Below are 21,995 nucleotides of genomic sequence, written 5' to 3'. Positions count from 1 at the left end.
TTTTGCTGTTTCAATCAATTCAAAGGAGTTTGGTAATTACAAAGAATGTCTTTTTATTGTTGATTTGCTCCACGCTCTTCCGAGAATACAAACATCCACAGTACGCCAAACAGTAAAAACTAACGGTCACACTCGCAAACACAGATCAAAAAGAGGAAAGGATAAGAACATGCCTTTCACTTGGATGAACCCATTTTGAATGGACAAAGTCATGGGTAGATTAACAGCTCTAATTGCACAGTTTCGGCCTCTTCAGCGGTTTAATTACTAACACCACTGATCATTATACGCTTAATAAACACAGACACTGATTAAGACTAGGAGAAAATAAACCAACACGTTCAACAAGGATCATTCTTAAATATGACTAGTTCAGAGAAAATGCATATCAGCTGAGAACAGTCCCTGAAAAGGAATCATAACCCCACCAAAGTGTACATAAACCTTTTAAAAAACTTATGACGACGACTAGCTTTTAACTGCTGCAAAGGTTAGGTTAGCCAAAACTGCTCAGGTGGAGCGATTCTGTTTAACTTTCTGATTCCAATCATAAACCAATTGGAAATTTCCTCATTTTGGTCTAAATCTAACCTGATTGCCGAATCCTGAGTTGCCTGCTAAAACAAGTAGTCTTATATTGACAAATTCTAAAAACTTAACACAGCCAGCTTGATGTTGGAAAGGGTGATTTCGGTATTTTTAAGATTTAAAAAAATGTCTTTTGAGTACCAAAATATTAGTGGAGCTGTCCGAAGGAAAGGAAAAAGATCAGTTGTACCACTGATTTGGCCCCTCTTCTGAGTGACTAAAATATCAAACATTGAAAGGTGCATTTTGAAGTGTTCAATTACCCGCTAAATACTTTCAAATATGGCACCTCGCTTTCACGGGAGTTTTTCAACTGCAGACATTCCTCCATTTGTGGCCCATTCCAAAAGCTTAGCATCTTATGTCACAATTCGACCTATGAATAACGACAACAACGCACACAAAAATAAAGTGGGAACGCCAACTTAGTTGAAGCTATTCCAAAAGTTCTCTTTTGAGTCATTCATCCAGAAATTAGGTGAATTTTTATGTAAAATTGGCGCTTTCCTCATCAAGTCTTTGATATTCGAGGCCAAACACCCACAACCAACTATATTATAGGGACTCGCTCACATTACTTTGACAATATTGACACCGCAGTTCAGAGAAACACGACAGAGTGTCAAGATGAGATCATTTCGAAAGCCTTTTTAAGTGCTCGACCAAAAATAGAAAAACTGAAAGTCACAGTCTAAAATCCGTGCGCGGATCAACGGTTGGAAGGCGTCAGCCTAGGGCTCGACTCGTGGTGCCACTTCCTGGAGAAGGACTCGGTCATTCTGTGGGTGACAGACACGTTGAGGGTCTCAGCCAGGTAGCCCTTCAACGAGGTGGGCAGGGTCAGCGTCTCCAGGGGTTGGCTGAACGCGGCCGCCACGTTGTTCAGCGCGTTGTCGTCCTCCTCAGCCGGCTCGGACGCGCAGCTCACCGAGTCCATAATTTTTGTCACAATCACAGCCCGACAACGATCCTAAAATTATAATATAAAGAATTCCGTATCAAAAGCAGTAACAAAAAATTGTCAGAAAAATAATAACAAAAAGTATTTTTCTTATTTTTGCAAAAATGAATTAAATACATAAATAAGATATTTAATTTACTTTTGTTGGAATGGGGAATTTCAGCATTTTACAGATTAAAAAAAATGGTCGCTCAAGTAACAATATACATATTAATGGAGGTGACCCAATGAAAGGAATAATTTCCATTTGTACCACAGATTTGGCCCCTTCGGTGTGTGACTAAAATATTTAACATTGAAAGGTGCATATTTATTTACCTGCAAACTGACGAAGTCTCTCCTCATCACGGAGAGCGTCATTTCTGTTTTGGCCGCCGTGGAGCACACTATGGGGTACAGGGGTTCATTGACCTTATCCAGGCCTTGAAATGCGACCCCCAGGTATCGACAATCTTTGTAGTAGCTCAAGGTGCCCGCAATGCCGTCGAACAGTACCCCCACTGTGGTCGGTTCGTTTTCCCTGAATGGCTTCGTGTAAGGTGACCACTTGCCCTGGTGCCACAGCAGCCCTTTGTGACTCAGCCCCCACCCGTTTTCGTCTTCGCCTGTAATTCAAAATTGTCAAATTTTAATTTTTGACAAAAATATTTTGATTTCCAGGATTGCAAAAAGGCAAATTTATCGAAGATTTTATATTCTAAGTGTTTGTTTTTCAATATATCTTCCATGCTAGAGTCATAGTGTATGGGTTTAAAAATAAATTGAAACATTTATTTAATATGCCACTGACCCAGGAGGTTGATAAATCTGTCAGCGTGCAGCCTGGCCTTGGCCGTGCCAATGCCGACCATCATGCTGGTGCCGAAGATGCGGTGCGAAAGCCGCACTTCCCAGTAGTAGCGGCCGTTGTTTAGCACTCGGTGGCCTCTGACCCCTGCCGTTCCGCTGCTCCAGTTCGGGTGGAACAGCACCACGCGGTTTCCTGGCCCGTGCAGCCGTACCTGGGTCAAAATTCATTTTTGAGAAAAAAATTCGAGGGGAAAAACGAGTGTGGACCTCATGGCTTGCGTCTTTCTTGCTCCACGTCCAGTTATCTTCACAACCGTGGCTGATGGGACCTTGCGATGGTTCTGAAACGGGGCCCATCACCTCCTCCATCGTCGCCTTACCCTATCTTTCGGACTCAATCGGCATCACATCTGCACAAGATATTGTTTACCGATTAGTATAAAAAATAATTTAATTGGGTTGTAAAATTTGAATTTGCTAAATTAACATCAAGTTGGTGCGATAGTGATTTTACAGAATAAAAATTATTAAAAAAATTTGGTCTTTGGATTCGTAGCAGTTTTGGAAATTTTATTCTGATCCCCACAAAAAATCTTGGCTGTATCAGGGGGGTAACAAATTAATCTATTGTCAATTAGATGAGATAAAATATGCAAATAAAAATATCCAGTTCGTGACACGTAAAGATACAATTGTATCTTTACCTTTAAAGGGGAGCTTGCCCTCCGACGAATATTTTTTTTCAAATTAGGAACAGAATATTTTATGAAGCATTATACTTTTATGAATGCTGCGTCTAGATTTTTGCTCAAGAAATAAAAAGAAAAAAAATAAATTAATGCTAAATAAATATGCAGTAATTCTCACCAAATAAAAATTGGTGTAGAATATAAATTCAAATTGCTGTTGAAATGCCGGTATCTCCTTTTAAAAAACCTTTGCAATATAATCAGAAAATTTTGACATGGCTTCATTCATCTTAGTCTAAGATTTGCAAAAACCGATGGCTGCGGATAAGATTTGCTCTGGTGCCAGCAGAGAAAGCATCCCCGCGAGGGTCATCGTCAAATGCACTTTAAAAGGCAACTTAACTCTTCAAGGGTGCAAATTGGAGATTAGCAGAAAACTCACCATGTGTGGTGGCCGAGTGTGCGTTGTCAGGTCGGAGACGCGACTTGCTCGCAAGTGACTCACTGCGAGTGTTTCAAGGGGGAGACCCTTGCAGAGAGAAAACGCAGCAGTGTGGTGTGGTTGCTGTGACTCACCCCCTCGCCCGTCTTTCTCGCTGCGCTCGCAGCTGAACAAGTGAAACGTACCCCACCCCGCGAGAGAGAGAGCCAGTGCGCGTATTGATTTTTCTCCTTGCTCTATTATCTTCCGCGTTTATGTCGGGCCGGCCGGCGCTCTCCAAGCTCGGAGCACGCGCCCGTCCACCGCACAACGTGTCTACCTACCACGTCTGCTCCGAGGAAGGTCTACCCCTCTCCCTTGAGTTGTCGAGAGCGCTATCTTTCCGCTCTATCTCCACGGGGGGTGCTGCTGGAGGATTCAATTGCCTTTCTATTTGGCGCATGTTTCTGCTTGCAAACTAATTATTCACACTGCCAAAAAAACAGTAATAATACTATACTTGTATGTATTTTAAATGAATTCATAGTGCGTTGTTCAAACTCATTTTTTATTAACTAGTTTTATTATAGATGGGGTGTTTAGTGAATTACATACATTATTAGCTGTGTAATTAAAAATGTCGACCAGCTTCAGTCTCTTTGTAGAACCTCATTTCAATCAACGCAAGTATTTTTGGAATGTAAGTGCGGTCATTAAATACTAAATTGTTTTTGAAAATTTAAAAACAAATAAAAATGTATGATATATCAAAACACGTATTTGAAGATGGAAATCAAATCAAACCCCATCTTCTAACAACCCTTTCTTATCAATAGCACCATATCATTCACTTCGTGGAATACACATTAAATTAAATCATAATTAACTTACAGCGTCAGCGGTCAAAGTGCGTCTTATTTTGAAATATAATTAATATCTGATTTTTAAAAGGCATTCCAGAAAATTTCCGACAGTTCAGTGTTGTCAAACAGATAAATCCAGGGAGACAATTAAGAAGGGAAATAAAAATCCTTTTTAAGTTGATTTGTTTTTAATTTACTTCAGTTTGCTAAATAATCGAAATACATGTAATAAAGAAAGAGCTGCTTCTTAATCATTAAACTTAAGGTAAAAAATAAATTACACAGAGTGTTTCTACGTAAATAATCGGTTGAACACTACCGAAAATAATTATGCTTCATCAGACCGTTTACATCTTATGCCACATACAAGTAGTTTATTGGAAAATAAGAAGGCATGCGCGTGTGTATCAGTGAGTGTGAGTGTGTTGTGTGCAACCGAAATTTGATTTTCAGTTCAGCTAGGATATTGTTCTTTTTCTGTAAATCCGCCTTGATCCCTCTAGTCTAGTTATTAATTATACACATGCAAACGTGTTTTTTTTTGTAGTATTCTTAGATCCTTTTTGTGTATTTCTCTGATTTTTTATTTATTTTAAATATTATACCGAGTAGTATCGCCGCATCGCCTGCGCATAATGCATAATAGATTATATAAAAATCTTGTCTCTGCTAACAACAACGTTACGTTCGCAAATTTCTTCCCAGTCCAACAAAGCGTGTCCCCAGCTCGCGGCTCCCGCACTCAGCACCGCGCACCACTCTTTTCACTCTCGTATAATTATTGTATGTTCTATCATAGTTATATATGTATATATTCATATGTATCCGCATATTAGAAATCCAGTTTTCGCGCCCTAAGCTTACACAACGACTTTTAAGTTTATTACTCAGAAGATTTCGCTGCTTTCAGGTTTCTCTGATCTTTTTCAGTTTACAGGGGCACCGTTGAAAAATATTTCTTTACACTAACAGTACGTGCGTTGCGTTGCACGGACCCTTCTTCGTGTCTCTCTTTCGCTTAGTTATTTGTATACACGTCATTACACTTTTTTATCACCAGAGGAAACGTACAGCTCTACATGCCTAATACTGCGTTCTGACATCCACACGATCCAGCTGCTAAATAATGACCGCGGTGATTAATCTTGACAAATTTATCATCAAAATATCCTATTCAAGAGTGTTCAAGGAAAGAGATCTCTCAACTAAACATCCAACTCAGCAGGATCTGAGATAATTATTTTATCGACGAGTTTACCGCGTAATTTATGTTTTATGATTATGATTAAAGTGTCCCCTAAAATAACCAATCAATCGTTATAAGTGACCGATGTGCCGTTTGCGTCGTATGTGTAAATGTACACGGCAGTATAACAGCGGCCGGCAGCCATGATTGTTTCAAATTTGGGAATTTATTCATACGAAAAACGTGGGGAATGCAAGCTGCTCGGCCGCGCACGTGATGCTTTTCGGAGGTGGGGAAAATTAATAAATCCCCTCGTTCCATTTCGGTTTTAATGGGTCGGTTTGTATACAAAATGGGTGTGTGAAAGTGAGAGTTAACTGTGTAGTATTTACTACTACTTAAAAGTCATATCGTTGCACATTAAGAGGAAACATAAAATGCAAAGCTGATTAAATCAAATCGTGATCCTGAGTTCTCTTGCAAAGATTCCAGTGTACAAAAAGGACCTTTGGCGCGCTGACGCCACTATCATAAATCAGTATTTTGCGTACTACCAGCAAATAAATTAAATACAGACTGCTCGCGGACAATAGGGACAGTAGCAGCGCCGCGGGACTGGCTGGCATGATTAATCAGCAAGCAAAATATTTGGGTCTCTTATACCCCATATTCTGGGGACTTTATCTCATCCACAAAGATTGCCATGTTATTTTCTCTCATTTTAAAAAATACAATCCATTATATTCTCTTTCTCTAGCACCTCAATACCTTATTATCAAAAAATGTTTAGCCAGCCTATTTCATAGCAATGCACGTACAAAAGAATACTTGTTTCTTCCAACTTTCAGCTAGAGCTATTTAATGTTACACCGAGGAGATACACACACGTTGAGACCGTATTGTAGCGGCAGGAACTTCTAAGTTTTAAACAACCAGTTTGCGTAGGCGTTTTTTATCTCCTTCTGCACTACACCCATACCTAAATCAAAACTACAGCTAACTTAAAAACTATCGCGTTTAACAAAAAGTGATATGATCACCAGCAAGCAGCGGAGTTCACCGTTTTGCGCCACCCACCAAGTGCAGTCTCAAAATTGGCACAACGGGCAACAACTTTTTAGAGGAGGATGAAGGTATTGATAAAGTGTAGCACTTCTAGCAAGTTCAACTGCACCGATTCCTGAGCTTCGAATGACCGCTCAATGGCTTAAGCGGTATTTTAAGTAACCTTCGTTCATTTGCCCGGTGGATAAAGACCCGTTACGAGTTGAAATCCACCCAGCAGCTACTCCCCAATTCAAGCAAGAAAGTTCCATCAATGCGAGAAACTGATCGCAAGCCAATTAAAAGGTTGCTTGTCATCGTCAGTTCTGTCAGTCTTAAGTGTGTAAAATATCACGGGCTGATCACGGCCATGAAATCGAGGGTTGAATTTAACCACTGAAAACGAACAGGACCCAAAAGAGAAGGTTAACTAAAAAAATGTATTTTGATACCTCATACATCATGTATAAATGACGGATCACAGAATTTTAAAATTCTTGGTTCATTCTCAGTACTTTTCAGAGCATGATTAGCAATTTTGGGTTAATTCCCAATCACATGGCCGTAACGAGCGTCCCTGCCTGGCTAAGCAATGTACCGTGAAAACGGTGAAAGTCAATCAAAAATTCTTTCTATCACTATTTATTCTCAGCCTCGGACAGTTGTTGCCAGTTGAGCTGTTCGTCGAAGCTGCACTTTTCGTTTCAGGGAGGGTCAATGGCAAGGGAGGGACGTTTATTCGTATGAAAGGGTAGAGAGCTGAACCGGGGCTCAAATGGAATAAATAAAGAGGACGATGAGATGGCGGCGGATTCAAAACGGAAGATGCCGCACACCAATGTTCCGCGCGCACTCGTCGGTCAAGTGCGCTGGGCGAACATGGCCCAAACTAGGCGGCAGGGTAGATTGTCCGGTTGTCCGTCCGGCGGGCGGCGGGCAGGCGCTTCAGTGGGGCCAGCGTCAATGCTGCTGGTGCTGTAGCTGAAGAAGCTGCTGCGGAAGGACTATGTCCTCATCGTCATCGTCATCATCATCCTCATCAGGGCCCATGCTGGACATGTTACAGCCGTTGAGCTGCTGGTGTTGCTGCTGGTGTTGTTGGTGGTAAAGGTGCTCCTCCTTGATGGCCTTCTGCGCGGTGGCCGCCACGGTGATGTCTGGCGGCAGCCGGGCGGCCGCGAACACGGCCGCCGTGGCCGATGACTCGCCCGCCGCGTCCGGCCGACCCATGAAGGCGGTCGGCATTGATGCTACGTAACTTGTCAGCGTGTTCATCGAGACGTTGAGCATGTCTGCGGCCTCGTTGAGCGTCACCTCCTTGTTCTTCAGCTTTTGGATCACATCCGAGGGGCCGGGTTCATTCCAGAAGTCGCGCATTCGGTAAGGATGTTTGAGGCAGCCGTGCGTGTCCCGGTAGCGGCCGTATAGCGTTCCGTACGACACACCTAGCATCTCCGCCACCAGCTTCATCTCGACCTCTTTGTTCTTGATCGCGTCCATCAGACGCCGCATGAACGGCTCCTCCCAGAACTGCTGTCGGCGGCCCGTCACCAGGTAGTCATTCATCTTGGGCACGTTTTTGAACAGCTCTCGCGTCCGCTCTATAATAGAACCATTATATAACTGTGCTCAAACTCAAATGATGGCAAAAAAGACTAAAAACTATGATATACTAATAACTAAAATTGTAATATTCATAATCCCAATTGAACTTTAGACACAATGCAATATTACCAATTGGAAAAATCGGCTGTTTGATTTTTGGGGTTGTCATCGCAAATGCCACGGTATAATTTTCAATAATTCACAAAAGTTACTAGAGTAACTAAGACGGATTCATCACAACAAAATACTTACCACTTTTCATGCTTTTGTTTATTTGTTTATTCTCATCGTAAAAATGCATTTTTAACTTTGGAGCGAAACTGGGGAAATGCGGTTTCTTCAAAAATATTGTACAGTAAAATTTGGCAAAATTTGAGTTATTTCATGAAATTAATTCAAAACTTAATTTGTTTGTGTCACCTTCAACTTGGTATTTGAGCCTTGCTTTCTAAGCCAACGGCTGGATACAACCAATTCACAAACAATAAGTTATCAAAGAGACGCCCAACGTCTCAATTTTTCTTGAAAACATAAAACAATACCGACTGATAATTGTTTTATACAGCATTCCTCGCATGACTAGTTTGGAATTTAGAGTCTTTGCTCAATTTTGCAAATAAAAACATCTTCCTAGGATGTAATGAATTGCATTTTTTACGTTTTATTATTTAAGTTTTTATCCAAAAGCGGAAAGTATTTTGGTATTGTTCACCTCTTGATCACCCTACTGACATAATATGAATTCCAAATGATACCGCGATCAACGCACATCTGCGAGAGGGCAATAACCCAAAAATAAACCCACGTAGAGGTCTCAGCCCGCCACACCACAATAGCAAATCAGGAATTCATGGTACCAAAATGATCTAAAATTTCACTTTTTGGCAACCTGGTTCAATATAGATATCTCGCGGCTAAGACCTACAGTCCAATTTAATATTGCTTGGTTGTGTTTAAGATGGTATGATCCAATAAATACCATCAAGCACAGGCGAGGCACGTTTGTCGTTTTGAACGTTGGCGCCACCAACCATATCAACGCAGCCCCTGTAGGAACCATTGCTCTGCATGGAGTCCTCTGGGTCCATTCCATCATTCTGATCGTTCTCATAGTCAGATCCATAGTTCTCTGCCATCGCTGTACCATTATCATCATTTTGCTTGAAGCACATGCAAAGACTCTCTCAATCAAAATGGTTACTGAACAGCAGCTGAATTTCCTTGAGAAAATTGGATAATATTAAACTAAATAAACCTAAAAATGACCTTTAGGGCACAGACTGACAAGACAAGTCTAAGTCTGACCTAGAAAAATGTTATTTCAGTTAAGGTGGACAAGAGGTGTCAGGCACTACAAATCGAAAGTTTCGCAACAAGGATTAGATACTATTTTTTAATATCTTTAGATCTAGTGAAGATAAAACCATCGAAATTGCAATAAATTTTGAAACTTTTACTTAATACAAAATAGGCAATCACAATTTTGAAATTGATTAATGGCTGACGGCTTCTGTCCACCCCAATAACAAATTTGTAACCATTTAATTTAATTGATCAGGAAAACATCCATTCATAAATGTTGAATTCGAGAAGCAATCAATTTTAAGATCATTATTCAACCTGAAATTTTCAAGTAACTACCTTAAACATTAAATACACAAAATAATTAAGAGCTTCATAGGTTAGCTTAATTACCATGGAGATGTTTAGGAAGTTAGCCGCGCCATGCTTGGGGATGCTGGCCATGCCACCCATGACATTAGTCACTCTGGGCCGGAATGCTGGCGAAGAGGCCATGCGGCGGCGTTTGCTGCTTGGGTCTTCATCTTCGTCGATCCGCGCGGCGCTTGTGGCTGCCGCGGCCGCCTCGTCTGTCCTCCACGAAACCTCTGCAAGCCCTTTGACCTTCAGCTCCTCAGCTGTTTTTAAGAGCGACGCTAAATGAGACTGCGAAGCAAGACAACTGTCAATTGCATCCCAATATGGTGTTCAAAGGGCACCTACCTGCTCAATGTTGATTTCTCCGCGGTACATAAATTCTACAAGTGCTTTGATGTCTTCGTATTTGACATCTTTCAATATCACAATCGGGTTTTTCGAGTCATGCTGCGTGAAGATCTGGTCAAAATATGTTGAACATGCTGAGAGAACCACCTGGAATTGAGAACATATTGGCATTGATGATTGATTATACAGATATGAAAGCAAACTTTGCAGTTTTCCATGTTCCGTTTCACTTTTTCAGGGCGAAATCAAAGTCCAAATATCTTCCTTGATCGCTCTAAATTTATCAGCAACAGATTTTTTTATTTAATCTTCCAATGAAAAAAGCGGGAATTTCAAGTTTAAAGTGGAAGCGGGTCCTTATTATTATTTTCCCCAAATATCATTATATCATAGCTTTTCTCTCACTTTGTGGGCTCTGAGGAGTTTTCCCTCGCAGGCAAGGGTGACATCACAGAAGCTCTCCCTCTCGAGCAGCTGTGAGAACATAACTTGCAGGTTGTTGTGGTGGTACTTCCACCGCAGACAATACTGCTGTGGGTCTGCGTTGGGTGCCATGCTGGCCATCTTTGCCTGGCCACTGGCTACAGATGTCGCATCCATTGCCTTGGGCGACGGTTTTGGTAGCAGCAATGGCAGCCGTTTCGGCTGCGGGGGTGGCACTGTTTCAGGGTCCAGTTGTCTCACCTCTTCCTCGTCCTCCGTCTCTTCCTCCTCCTTGGCCTTGATCTCGCAGTTCTGCAAACCACAGCAAATTAGATTATTACTATCAAGTTTTCACGATGGTTGCTAATATTTAAATTAAGAACTTTCGGTATTTGATTATTTTTATAAACGAGTTTTTAACATTTAAATAATTGATTCTTGCACTACATAAATACTGAAGAGAAAACAATTCAGCTAAAAATAGTTGTTTTTTAAATTGAAGTCCCGACTTAGAAACATTTTGATTTTTTTTTCACATTGGTTTTAGAGGCATACTACCCCCTGACGACGTGTACGCTATTTGCAAAGGTGTTTCAAAACTAGAAATCGCAAAACAAGAGTAACCGGTTTTTACGAGGAAAAAGTGGCAGCATATAAATTCCTCTGTAATCGAGTTCAATCCAAAAAGTCCAGATTTAGGGTTAATCACGGCCCAAATGGAGTCATCTGGCGGCGGCGATGGGAGTTGAACGCGAGCAGGTTGTTGCTTACCAGAGCTGAGGTTTGGTCGTCGTCGTCTTCGGTGTCATCGGTGTCGACGTGCAGCTCGATTTCGGCGCCGCCCTCGCTCAGTTCAGTCTCGACGCTAAGGAAATCGGGCAGGCTGCACTCGCTGGTGAGCCGATCAGCACACTCCTGCAACAAGAGGGGCACCGCGGGTCTTTGAGAAAAGTGCTGAAGGCGGGCCGGCGGGCGGGAGGGCGCAAGGGGACCGAGGCGAATTCGAAAAGAGTGGAAGGTGGATGCTGAGCCTGCAATAAATTTAATAATCCCGCGAATATGCGCATTTCACCCCGGCCGGCGACCCGGCAAACGGGAGAGAGAGAGAAGAGAGAGCTCAAAAATGCCGTTTCTCCTGGCGAGATGCAAATTCAATTACAACACCATCTTTGCCGCCCAAAGATGTGCCGCGGATGAGATTTTCAGTTTTGATGAGGCACCGCCCTGCACCCACCGTTCAAACCGCCTAATTTCCTCGCTGAGCAGGCTAAACCTTTCGGCACTTGCGCTGAGGGAATCAATTTTCGTGTGATCTAAGGTCTAAGACAGTCAAAAAATAGTATATTGACAAAATGACAATGTTAAAACTGTAATTTTCAATAACCAGATATTATTTGAAGAAAAAAAAAATAGTACGTCAATCCCAACAAGCTCAAATAAAGTTTTACAGATGACCTTTTTAAGTCACGTCCTTGATTCCATGTGCAATTAACGTATCTTTTGTTCAACGATATAATTTATAGTCATTAAAAATCACATTCCATTTACGATAAAATTGATAAGTTCAAAATGTGAGTCCCAGTGTGAATCTGACCGGAGAGTAAAAATCCGTTGCGAAAACGAGGACAAACGAGGGTCGGAGATCAAATAGAAAGAGCAAAATTCTTGGCTGAAATTTTCTCTGCGAAAAGCAGGACGCGAATGGCCGCGCGTATTTGTTTGAGAGCTGATTGAAACGTGCATTGACACGTTAGCGGCATAATTCCACGCGCGCCGAGCAACAGAGTCCAAAGAAAAAGCAGTCTTTCTTTGAACGATCGCGTGCAAATTCGTGGTCGTCCATTTTCGCGTTCTTCGATGGTATATTTCCAATAGTGGGCCGGTCGAGCGAGCGCACCTCTCTCGATCGGGCTGCTTGCTCTTGGCGCGCGCGCTCAGACTGCTCAATATTTGCTTTTCTCGACAAAAACCGCAAAACTCGGTGCAGGAGGCCGCCGCCGCTCCTCCTAACGTTTGGTTCCTTTCGTGATCGAAATCCAGTTACGGACTCAGTCGGCTGCTTTCGCGCGCCACTCCCGACCGGCCCAACAACGTCTTTTTTCAGAAAATGGCCGAAAATTCCAAAGCTAGCCAATTCGCAATTTCGCAACTCGCCTACCGCTAAATCATATTTGAATCTCATTATTTTTCCGTGTCTACCAGTTATTAATGAAGACATTTTTGAATCGCGTTGAGCATTTTTTATTTTCATTTATTTGACTTAGACTTAGGGAGAATAGAGTAGAGGATGTATTAAATAAATATATTATATACTTCTGGCTGAGTTCCCAAAAAATCGTTCTCACTTGTAACAAGAACAGGATTTTTAAGAAATTAAAATTAAAGCCTAAATCCAAATTTTGCTCGTTGGGGGATTTTTGGAAGATCGAAAGTATAATTCGAGATGGTAAAAAGGGAATAAAACTCAATATTTCAGTTTGATTTTTCGGGCCCATATTTCAAGAATTCAAAAACAGAAATGAATTTTTCAAGTCTTTACTCCCTACAGAATCTAGAAGAAATTACTGTGTGTAATACAGGTAATTCGATCCCATTTCTAATCCTGTAAGTATTGTTAATTAAGTAGGGACCACCTTTTAACCTTCTCATCTCTCTATCTACACAAGAAGCTAAATAAGCGAATGAATTTGTGATTTTAATTTTTCATAAAGTAAAAGCGTTCAAGATATAGAATGGAATTAAAAATAGCACTTGTCTTTGATAAAATAATATAAAAGTAAATTTCATGTCTTACTTAAGATTTATTTTAACTAAAATCAAGGGTGCCTTCCTCGCCTTTATGGCCCGATCCACATGCCAATCAGCAAGCAGGTGTAGGTTGCTTGATTGATTTCCAAAAGGTATAGAACCCGGAGAGGAAAAAATACCTCACCCTGATCGAAAATACTTTATATTTATAAATTTGTAGCGAGTTCCATTTGAAAAAAGAAACCCTTAGAAATGAAAAATACACTGTGGCCAAAAACCCAGTTCAGCGAAAATAGCCACGACCTGATTGTGTGGGGGAGAAAATAATATCCTGAGATTTTCACCTGGCCGCTTGCTTTCAAGCATATAATGGGTCGCATTGTTGAAAACATATAATACTAAATTTGGTCAAAAAGGGAATGCAACATGAAAAGAAATCTCCCGTGAAGATCACCTACAGAAATAGGCGACCTGAGAATGCAAGGCCCCGAGTTATCCTCCCTTTCACAGAATTTACACAGAATTTATAGAATTATAAGGCTCGCCTTGTTGAGTGCTTGCCGTGAGAATATTTTTAATAACGTTTAGGGTAGATTTGGGGTTGGATGGCTCTGGCAAGCATTTTTCATTTGGAATTGTGAGTAACGCGAAAGCTTCTCGACCTGAAACTTGCTGGTTGGCACCTATCCAGCGTACTATAATTTATTTTACGAGAAAAATGTCTAGAACTCAAAAAACCATAAAAATTTGATTTTTGAAATAATATTATTTGTTTAAAGGCAATAATCAGACAGAACAAGGAGCAAGAATTCCATTAGTTCCCTCGTGCTCAAAACGTAGGGTGCTTAAAGTTTCCTTGAGAGAAGTAGGAAAAAAATCAGTAAAACAGGTTTTATGATCGGGCTTGAAGGCAAACACTAGCAAAACGCAGAAAAACGACAATTCGCCCAGATAATAGACGAAAACTAGCCTCTATCCTCGCAATTATTTGCGTCGACTTTCTAAAATTCAATTCTCAGCAACGACGGCAGCTGCGACGGCGATGACGTGTCGGAAAAAGCAAGCGGCAAACGTACCGAAAGAAGGCAAAAAAGCCGGCGAGACATCCGCGAGCAGGCTAAAGATATTAGAAAGCATGACTCTGTGTGTCGCCTCGTTTTGCACCGACGCTGAAACCGTTTTCTGATTCCGATTTAAATCGGACGCGGCGCTATTCCGACGCGAGCGAGAAAGAAAAAATTAGTAGGGAATACAAGAGAGGAGGGCCGGCCGTTCGCTCGCTCGCAGAATTTCACGCAAAAACTGGGCTTTTTCTCTGAGCACACAATCGCTCGAGCAAAACGACGCCAAAATATTTCGTCTCCCAAAAACAAACGCGCCACACACTATCCGTCCGCTTAGCCAAACGATAACTGCACATTTGCCACAGCACCAAAATATAATACATGCTTTGGGAAAATAACTCTTTTTCAACTCATTGCTCCGGCTTCAGTTTAAGCATTGAAAGGCAGTCTAAATTTTTGTTTTAGAACATTACAAAGTTTAATTCGAACGAATTTCGACGGTGTTAGTTTGGCGTAGAAAGAAAACAATGGATTTTTAAATAAAAACGACAAGAGAAGCACTCCATTGCTATGCAATAATTCAACGCGTATTTAAATAGCAGAGAGCAATTTCAGGAAGGAATGTCGCATTAAAATTCCTCAATTAGCACTTGAAGAAGTCCGCTTATCGCTTCATTTTCGCCCTTCATGAAAAAGAAAAATCTTCTTATATACTCGACTAGCATGATCATGTCTGTTTCCAGGCTTCTAAGTTTCATTTCGGAACATTTACGAATGACGTAATTCGAAGCCGAATGAACGAAGCTGATTTGTGGGAGTTGTTGGCAAGCAAAGGTCGCGAGCACCAAAATCAAATTTTATCTTGGGCCGCTGGCTGGTCGCGGCAGATAAACGTCTATTTTTGAAGTGAGCTTTGCAGCCTAACTCTGAAAAACCATCAACGTGACCCGCGATTTTAGCGAAAAAAAGGTCGATAAAGAATGTCGCCGGTTTGCAGAATTGAGATTCAAGCCCAGTAATGGCGGACGACGACGACAGCCAGCGGCGGCGCTTTTTCTCTGCATTTTGCTTTTCGCCCGAAAGGGCATTCGCCGCCAAATCAATGCCCCGGTGGAAAATTTCCAATAACGTATTTATTCCCGATCGGAGCCAACTCTGCAAATAGGGCAAAAAGTAGAGGTCGCACTTTGCGCCGGCTCGGAGCAGCGCTAAAATTTGCACCGAGCCAGCAGCAAACGGCAGCGCAGCGAAGGCGTATTAGCCCCGTCTTAATTGGCGAGGCAGGGAGGCGGACGATCGGGAGGCAGGCCAAAATCCCGCACGAATTGGGAAGCCATTTGATTTACGGGCATATAGGGGGGCATTCACACTTGGAGTTTGGTTTCACTTGACATGCGGCGCAAACGCGCTAGATTTTATAAATTTGCAGTTCAACCTTGTATGCCTGTTTAAGGATTCAACATTTTCCATTGTGACATAGTCAAGTTGCTTTATTGAGCGAAAGAGAGATAACCATCGCAATGTTATTTCAAGATATGCACTTTGATTTTGAACTATAGCAAAATATTTTTAGAGATAACGGCTAAAATTGGCTCATTGCATAATCAGGTTGACAAGACGAAATCGAAATTTAGCACACACTGATATAGTGGATTTTAAAGATTTTTTTTTCAAAACAACACTAGTGTATTAAAAGTTGTATCATAGCTTAAATTATAAATACAAATTAAACTTTTGCCCAACTAACTTGGAGTTAGTTCATGGTGCGGATTGTCTAAAAACACTTTGCTAGGATAAGCAAATTCTTTCATTTTCAATTGAGAATATAGCATATTAGTTGATTTCCTCCCAATCTTGTCGGTTAAAAATTGTGAAAATTTGTATTTATTTATTTTTAATAAATTGCTCCTCTACAAAAAGTATAGCAAAACTTTGAAGTTGAATCTTTCAATAGAAAATTATTATTTACACAATCTTCGAACAAAACTCTCTTGAGACTAAATTGTGTGGCAACGCAAAGGTTAAATATTTATTTGATAATAAAAAACCTTAATTGCCTAGACTTTTCTTTTTACCATTCCTCTACGGCACTCCCACATGACTCAATCGGTCATATCAGTGCTAGCCACTTGAGCATTGATTTCGGAAGAAAAGCACGATTCGTATAAATAGCCGTCTCTTAAAAGCCTATTTCGCGAATGCGGAATCAAAAAAGCGGCTCTCAGCTGGCACGGGCCGGGATTCCCCCCATTTTGGTGCGTGTGTGTGATGTGTGCGCGCCACATTTTGCTAATTCCAAGCGAATTTCGGCGTCGGTGCCAAAAGTGCGGCGACCGGGCTAGTTTTCTGTTCAGCGCGAATAATGCGCGAAAATGAATGAATGCGCGCGCGAGTGTCATCGCGGAACAAAAGTGGGTCTAGCGGTACTTGGATGCTTCTTCTCCGGGCTGGCTCTGACGCGCTCGCTCGCAACCAAATTTTCAAATCATCATCCGCAACAGCGACGCAAAAAGGCATCGAACTCAAGTAAACCTCGGGGAGGAATGTAAAAAATTGGCTGCCTGCTTTTTCGGCCGATCGATTCCAAATTTCCAATATTGCCGGTGAGATTACTCTGGTGACGCACTGAGAGGCGGCTCGCGCTGGCTCCAATTCAACTTTCACGGCCGGCGGAGCTAACTTCTCTTTTTTTTATTGTAAAATTTCGGCGGAAACTTTTCGAGGGCCGCGGGGGGAGGAGGGCGTACGGCGGGCGGGTATTTTTGAGCTCGGTCGGCTCGATCGATTCGCGACACGCGGGCCAATTTCTAATGGGGAAAAGCGAGGCTTCGGAAAAGCAACTGGGGGGAAAATCGAGCAGCCGCCACCGCACACACCTAAATCTCGCTTCCTTTTCGCGCCCACCGCCCGCCCCACGTCTTCCTGGAATCAAGAAAGACGCGCGGGGAGGCCAGGTACAAATGAAATATTTTACCTGCTAAATGTTATAAAGTGAGTGTTTAGAAACGAAAAATCATTCGAAAATGCGTACGAAGCACCTTTCCAGCTTCCTTTCGTTCCTCTCTTGGCATTTTTTTTTTGACAAAGCGATCAGTTTGGGGCAGCAGAGCGAGGAAGAGGGGAGAAAAATAAAATGCTTTGAAAAGGCCTGGGGCCGAAGACGCCGCAAAATCGAGCAGGAAAATGATTATTTTTTCCTATCGCAGTGGAGGGGAAATCGAAGCAACACCTGCCGAAGAGAGAAAAAAGAAGGTATAATTCTTCAAAGACACAATCCGAATTATTCATGAGAGCGAGACAAGAGAATTTGGCGAGTTTTCGCGCCGCCCTCTCCGGCTGCGCTGGCTGGGCCGATCGATCGGCGACGGATTCGCCGAGCGGCTTTTCCAAACGACTTGAAATCGGGGCCCGCCACCCGATCTAATCAACGGCCCCCCGCCGCCCCCGCGCCGCTCCTCCTGCAAATTGCCGCCGTTTGATTAATTTCCCCAACGCGAACGCAGCAGAACGCCGCGGCCGCGCAGATTAAAAAAAGCGAAAGAAAGAAAGAAAACGGGCGGCCATTTCAGGGCTGCTCGTCCCCTCCACCCAAACTTCGCAATTCAGACACATTTGGCTCTACTTCTACGGCCTCCTTCTGCCATATTGGCCCGACTCGTTTTTTATTGCTTTGTTCGTCTCAATCGGGGGCTGAAATCTCTTTGTTACAAAGCGGGCGGGGCGCGTGGGTATTTTTGGGGATCAGATAGCCAGTGTCCTCGGCAAAACGAAAATAAATGCTGGAATTCCAAAAAGCAAACCGGCCGTAAAAAAAGATTTTCTTCACGACCACAAACAGCGCGCAACCGTCTTTTTGTTTCTCCCCTCAAATTCCAGTTCTCTCGATAGTTCGATTCGAGGAAACAGGCGGAGTAAAAAAATATGAAACGAAATCCCAAACCACTCGATCGTTGGTTTTTAGTTGGGGAAAAAATGCTTGCTCAGCGTGGATGCCGAATTTCAAAAAGAAATCTGCAGAGTCACACTGCAGAGCGCTAGAGCATCTATCGCCTCGCCGGATCGTTATATAACGAGGCAAATTGCGATTTTATTTGTCCTGCGCATTCCGAAAAAAGCCCCTTCCATCTGACCTTCAGTTGGTTAAAAATTGCTGTTGGTAACGAGGCTCAAACGGGATTTCCCTGCATCACAGACACGTTTGTAACAATGAATTGTCGATTTGGTTAATAGAGTACATTGGAAAAATACGATGAGTATCGTTTATATTTTTGGTTCATAATACAAGCGGAAGTACATAATATTTTAATTGGCCGTTTGAATCGTCTATATATCTATAATTGATGAAAGTTTGATTTTAACAAAACGAAAAGTCAAAAATTGTTTTACACAGTGACGAATTTTGCTAGTTTACCGTAATACTACAGTTTATTGTTGTACGTTTGAGTAGCATTTTTCACTTAAAGACCGCGCTTTTAAGTAAAAAGCATTTTAAACATCGCATGAATGAAGATTCATTCATTGATGGAAAACTTGTATTTGCGGTGTGGAGAAAAACGTAAGCTAGACGACATTACAATAAAATGCAGTGTCAATGGCGGCGGGTTCATTCGCGGTTATTCACAGGTCATTCATTAAAAATTTTGATTTTAAGAGGTCTACTGTTTTTTCCAAATTTTTACAAAGACGAACCAACTTCTAACAATGCTAAAAGGGTTGCCCAACATCAGGTGCCCAAAAGCACAGCGCAAGCGCACGAAAAGTTCCAAGAAATTTGCAGACGATTTAATTTGCACCAATAATTTGTTACAGGTATCACAAAATAGAAAAATTATAGATTATTTAAGATTAATTTATAACAAGAGTCAGCTAGAGAGCCAGAAACGCGGTGTGTCACTGAAGCCTCTGACTAAGATGGGGATTTTAATTTAATGCGTTTAATGCTTTGTGACATTTAATCTGTACACAGGAAACAATTTTAAGTAAAAACTAAACCGAGTTAATAATTTCCCAAAGCAAAAGATTTATAGTTCATTTTTTAAGAGATGATCTCTCAAACAGCTGGACTACATTTTTTTTTTGCTCACCTCCCAGGTGTGAGTCAAAGAGCAACGAATAAAAGACTGCGGAACAAACTATACTCACTAAACTAGATGGGCCTATAGGATTTCACGGAGAAGCATAACTAAATAAATGTGCCTTGCCGTGCAATAAATGTGCCGTGGTGCAAGGCAAGCCACATTATATGGTGGTCGTCAGTTCAAATTTGTCCAACACAAGAGCACAGGGGGTGGTATTGAAACGGACCTTTTCCCATTACCACGATTTAACAAGTTAACATACAGGCCCTCCTAAAATGTGACGGCGGCATCAAAAGATCGTTTTTGAGTATTTTTGAAAAAATGTATCCCGCTGAGTTTGGCAATTTATTTTTAAAATGGCCCTGTAAAAACATAATTATTCCCTCATCCCTAACTGTCGGTACCTTGTGTTGTCCGAACATTGTTCAGTAAAATATATGACCAAGAAAAATATCGACATGCCCTGAAACATTTCCTATTTTTATTTTCTTTGATCTTTTTGAACTTCCCAACCTTTTTTAATGAATAAACTATGAGCCCAAAGGCATTTACCCTCAAAGCTTTGGATATTGGTTCGCTTGAGCTCTAGATTCTAAAGAACCGATGGCATTCCGAATTTGGATCGCATTGTTAGTGGAGAACACACAAAAGGCAGTTACACACACAGAGCGACCGTCCGTCGTCGATCCGAAAATTTTCTCAAGCCAATTTTAACCGTTTCCAGATTGCTTCTCCAGGCAGAACCTGATTCGGCGGAAAAAACTGGTGCGAGAGACGGAAATTATTTCCATGTAGAGCGAGAGCGAGCGGCTGTTGCTCTCGCAGTCAGCCGCATACAGTCAGAGAGCACACATGTGTGCACACGCTCGTTCTCTTTTATTTTCCGTCGGTGCGCAGACACACACGTTGCTCCTGTTATTACGCATGCCGCTGAAGGCGAATGATACAACTCGGCGGCTCACTCACTCACTCGCATATGGTCATACGCGCATGAAGAGCGCACTTGCTCTCGACCCGACCGGCGTGGTGTTGTTTTGCCGCTGCTCTCACTCAGGTGGCCGCTCGTTCGCTCGCACACACATGCACGCACCGAATTCGCCAAAAGCGACAGCAAAAGTGGCCAAAAATGGCACTAGACGCGAATTAAGAGAAAATTTTGAGCGTTTTTAAGGCGAAACGGTCGTTAGTTAAAATTCCAAACGACGCTGCAAAAAATTTAAAAAAGGAGTGTCACAAAATGAATCAGCGGAATTGTCAATTTTCAGAGGAAAAACTGTAGAGAAATTAGCTGTCCATAATTTGTGAGGAAAGAGATTTACCTGGTTTGACAGCTGTTCACAGGGGATTAATTTTCTTAGAAAGACTTGCTGTCCTTGTTTAGCAATAAGTGAACATTGTAGTAAATAAAATTGCCTTGTTAGATTTAAAAATATTTGTAAACCTAATATGTGGTAAAATTTACGAAACAGGCCCAAAATTCATTGATAAAGAAGCCAGTCGAGACAGAAGTTCCGGTATATATGTAATTTAATATATGTATTTTCAACGGTGCGTCGGTCAGACGGACGGACGGCCGGACGGGCAGGTGTTCGGACGGTAGTACTCACGGTGTCGGCCGGCTTAGGTGCACAGGGCTGGTGCAAGCCGAGGGCGGCGCGGTGTTTGCAGTAGAGTTCGAAGTGCTTTTTGCCCTTGCAATGCAATTTGACGTCGTTGAGGCCGCCGTGGCCGATGTTGAACGTCTTGTTGCACAGCGAGCAGTACGCCTTGTGCGGGTTTCCGGCGGCGTCCGGCGACAACCAGCTTGCGAACTCGCTGTCCTGCGTGTCGATCCAGTACGCCTGGAACCTACACAGCCTCTTGCGCTGCTGTCGGGACGACTCGGACGCCATCTTCTGCGAATGCAAAACCATCCCGGTTACCTGCCGTGCCGACTCGTCGACCCTCCCGACGACGGCCGTCCGACCGACAGTCGGACACGTGCGGGACGGACGTACACACACGAGACACACACGTGGAGCGAGCGGGCGGCATGGACGGACGGACGGACGGTCGGTCGGACGGACGGACGCGCGCGCGCACACCTTTTGTCTGCCCTTTAAAAAATGCTTGAGCCGCGCCAACCGAGCGGCTCACGACTTTTTTCCTTCTCGCCCCGTTTTCAAATTACCTGAACGCTGACTCCGGGCCGCCAGCATATTAATCCGCTTCAGTCACCGATGACACACACACAACGTTTCTGTTGTTGCGACTGCTGCTGGCACGTGCACTTGACCTCACGTAAGCTCGACCGCCGAGCGACAACTGCTGCAACCACCGATACGTATGCAGACACCTCTGCGCTCAATCGGAATGAAATTTCACAAAATTTCCACGAAAATCGCCGTCCCCCGTCGCCTTCCCTCAGTTACTCTCCCGAATCTGACTCGTTGCGCAGTTGCCAAATGTCTGTCAATTTCTCAAAATTATCCCCAGCCGGCCGCCGGCGTGGCGGAAGAATGACAGTGTGCACCAGAGAGCCAATAGTTT

General features: G+C 42.6%; 2 protein-coding genes across 4 annotated transcripts; both read right to left on the bottom strand.

Moving 5' to 3' along the window:
• Positions 1-22: 22 nt before the first annotated feature.
• Positions 23-3,954, bottom strand: LOC135939824 (SPRY domain-containing SOCS box protein 3-like). 2 transcript variants are annotated; one of them, XM_065484410.1, is made up of 5 exons: positions 3,793-3,954; positions 2,606-2,748; positions 2,340-2,550; positions 1,868-2,154; positions 23-1,558 (listed from the first exon to the last, which is right to left on the bottom strand). In XM_065484410.1, exons 2-5 carry the CDS (start codon positions 2,705-2,707, stop codon positions 1,298-1,300), a joined length of 861 nt encoding a protein of 286 aa, XP_065340482.1. In that variant the 5' UTR covers positions 2,708-2,748; positions 3,793-3,954; the 3' UTR covers positions 23-1,297. The 2 variants fall into 2 exon arrangements, with proteins under 2 accessions (XP_065340482.1, XP_065340475.1); XM_065484403.1 differs by lacking the exon at positions 3,793-3,954 and adding an exon at positions 3,470-3,732 and having other exon boundaries at positions 24-1,558.
• A 526-nt stretch (positions 3,955-4,480) lies between these two features.
• Positions 4,481-21,910, bottom strand: LOC135939699 (zinc finger and BTB domain-containing protein 24-like). 2 transcript variants are annotated; one of them, XM_065484213.1, is made up of 8 exons: positions 21,637-21,910; positions 21,074-21,361; positions 11,348-11,491; positions 10,559-10,888; positions 10,151-10,300; positions 9,842-10,093; positions 9,126-9,306; positions 4,481-8,142 (listed from the first exon to the last, which is right to left on the bottom strand). In XM_065484213.1, exons 2-8 carry the CDS (start codon positions 21,356-21,358, stop codon positions 7,502-7,504), a joined length of 1,983 nt encoding a protein of 660 aa, XP_065340285.1. In that variant the 5' UTR covers positions 21,359-21,361; positions 21,637-21,910; the 3' UTR covers positions 4,481-7,501. The 2 variants fall into 2 exon arrangements, with proteins under 2 accessions (XP_065340285.1, XP_065340292.1); XM_065484220.1 differs by lacking the exons at positions 21,074-21,361; positions 21,637-21,910 and adding an exon at positions 12,171-12,322.
• Positions 21,911-21,995: the final 85 nt, after the last annotated feature.

Source organism: Cloeon dipterum, chromosome 1 (genome assembly GCF_949628265.1).
Source record: "Cloeon dipterum chromosome 1, ieCloDipt1.1, whole genome shotgun sequence".
NCBI classification, from domain to species: Eukaryota; Metazoa; Arthropoda; class Insecta; order Ephemeroptera; family Baetidae; genus Cloeon; species Cloeon dipterum.
The sequence above is the reverse complement of the archived record's forward strand: the minus strand, read 5'-3'. Positions and strand labels throughout refer to the sequence as shown.

Excerpts from the sequence above, each read along its gene's own strand:
- LOC135939824 (XM_065484410.1), bottom strand. The coding sequence starts at position 2,707 with ATGGAGGAGGTGATGGGCCCCGTTTCAGAACCATCGCAAGGTCCCATC. Across the intron at positions 2,551-2,605 it reads AGAAAGACGCAAGCCATGAG|GTACGGCTGCACGGGCCAGG; the intron begins GTCCACACTCGT and ends ATTTTGACCCAG. Across the intron at positions 2,155-2,339 it reads CAGATTTATCAACCTCCTGG|GCGAAGACGAAAACGGGTGG; the intron begins GTCAGTGGCATA and ends TTTGAATTACAG.
- LOC135939699 (XM_065484213.1), bottom strand. The coding sequence starts at position 21,358 with ATGGCGTCCGAGTCGTCCCGACAGCAGCGCAAGAGGCTGTGTAGGTTC. Across the intron at positions 11,492-21,073 it reads CACCTAAGCCGGCCGACACC|GAGTGTGCTGATCGGCTCAC; the intron begins GTGAGTACTACC and ends CTCTTGTTGCAG. Across the intron at positions 10,094-10,150 it reads GAGAAATCAACATTGAGCAG|TCTCATTTAGCGTCGCTCTT; the intron begins GTAGGTGCCCTT and ends CTTGCTTCGCAG.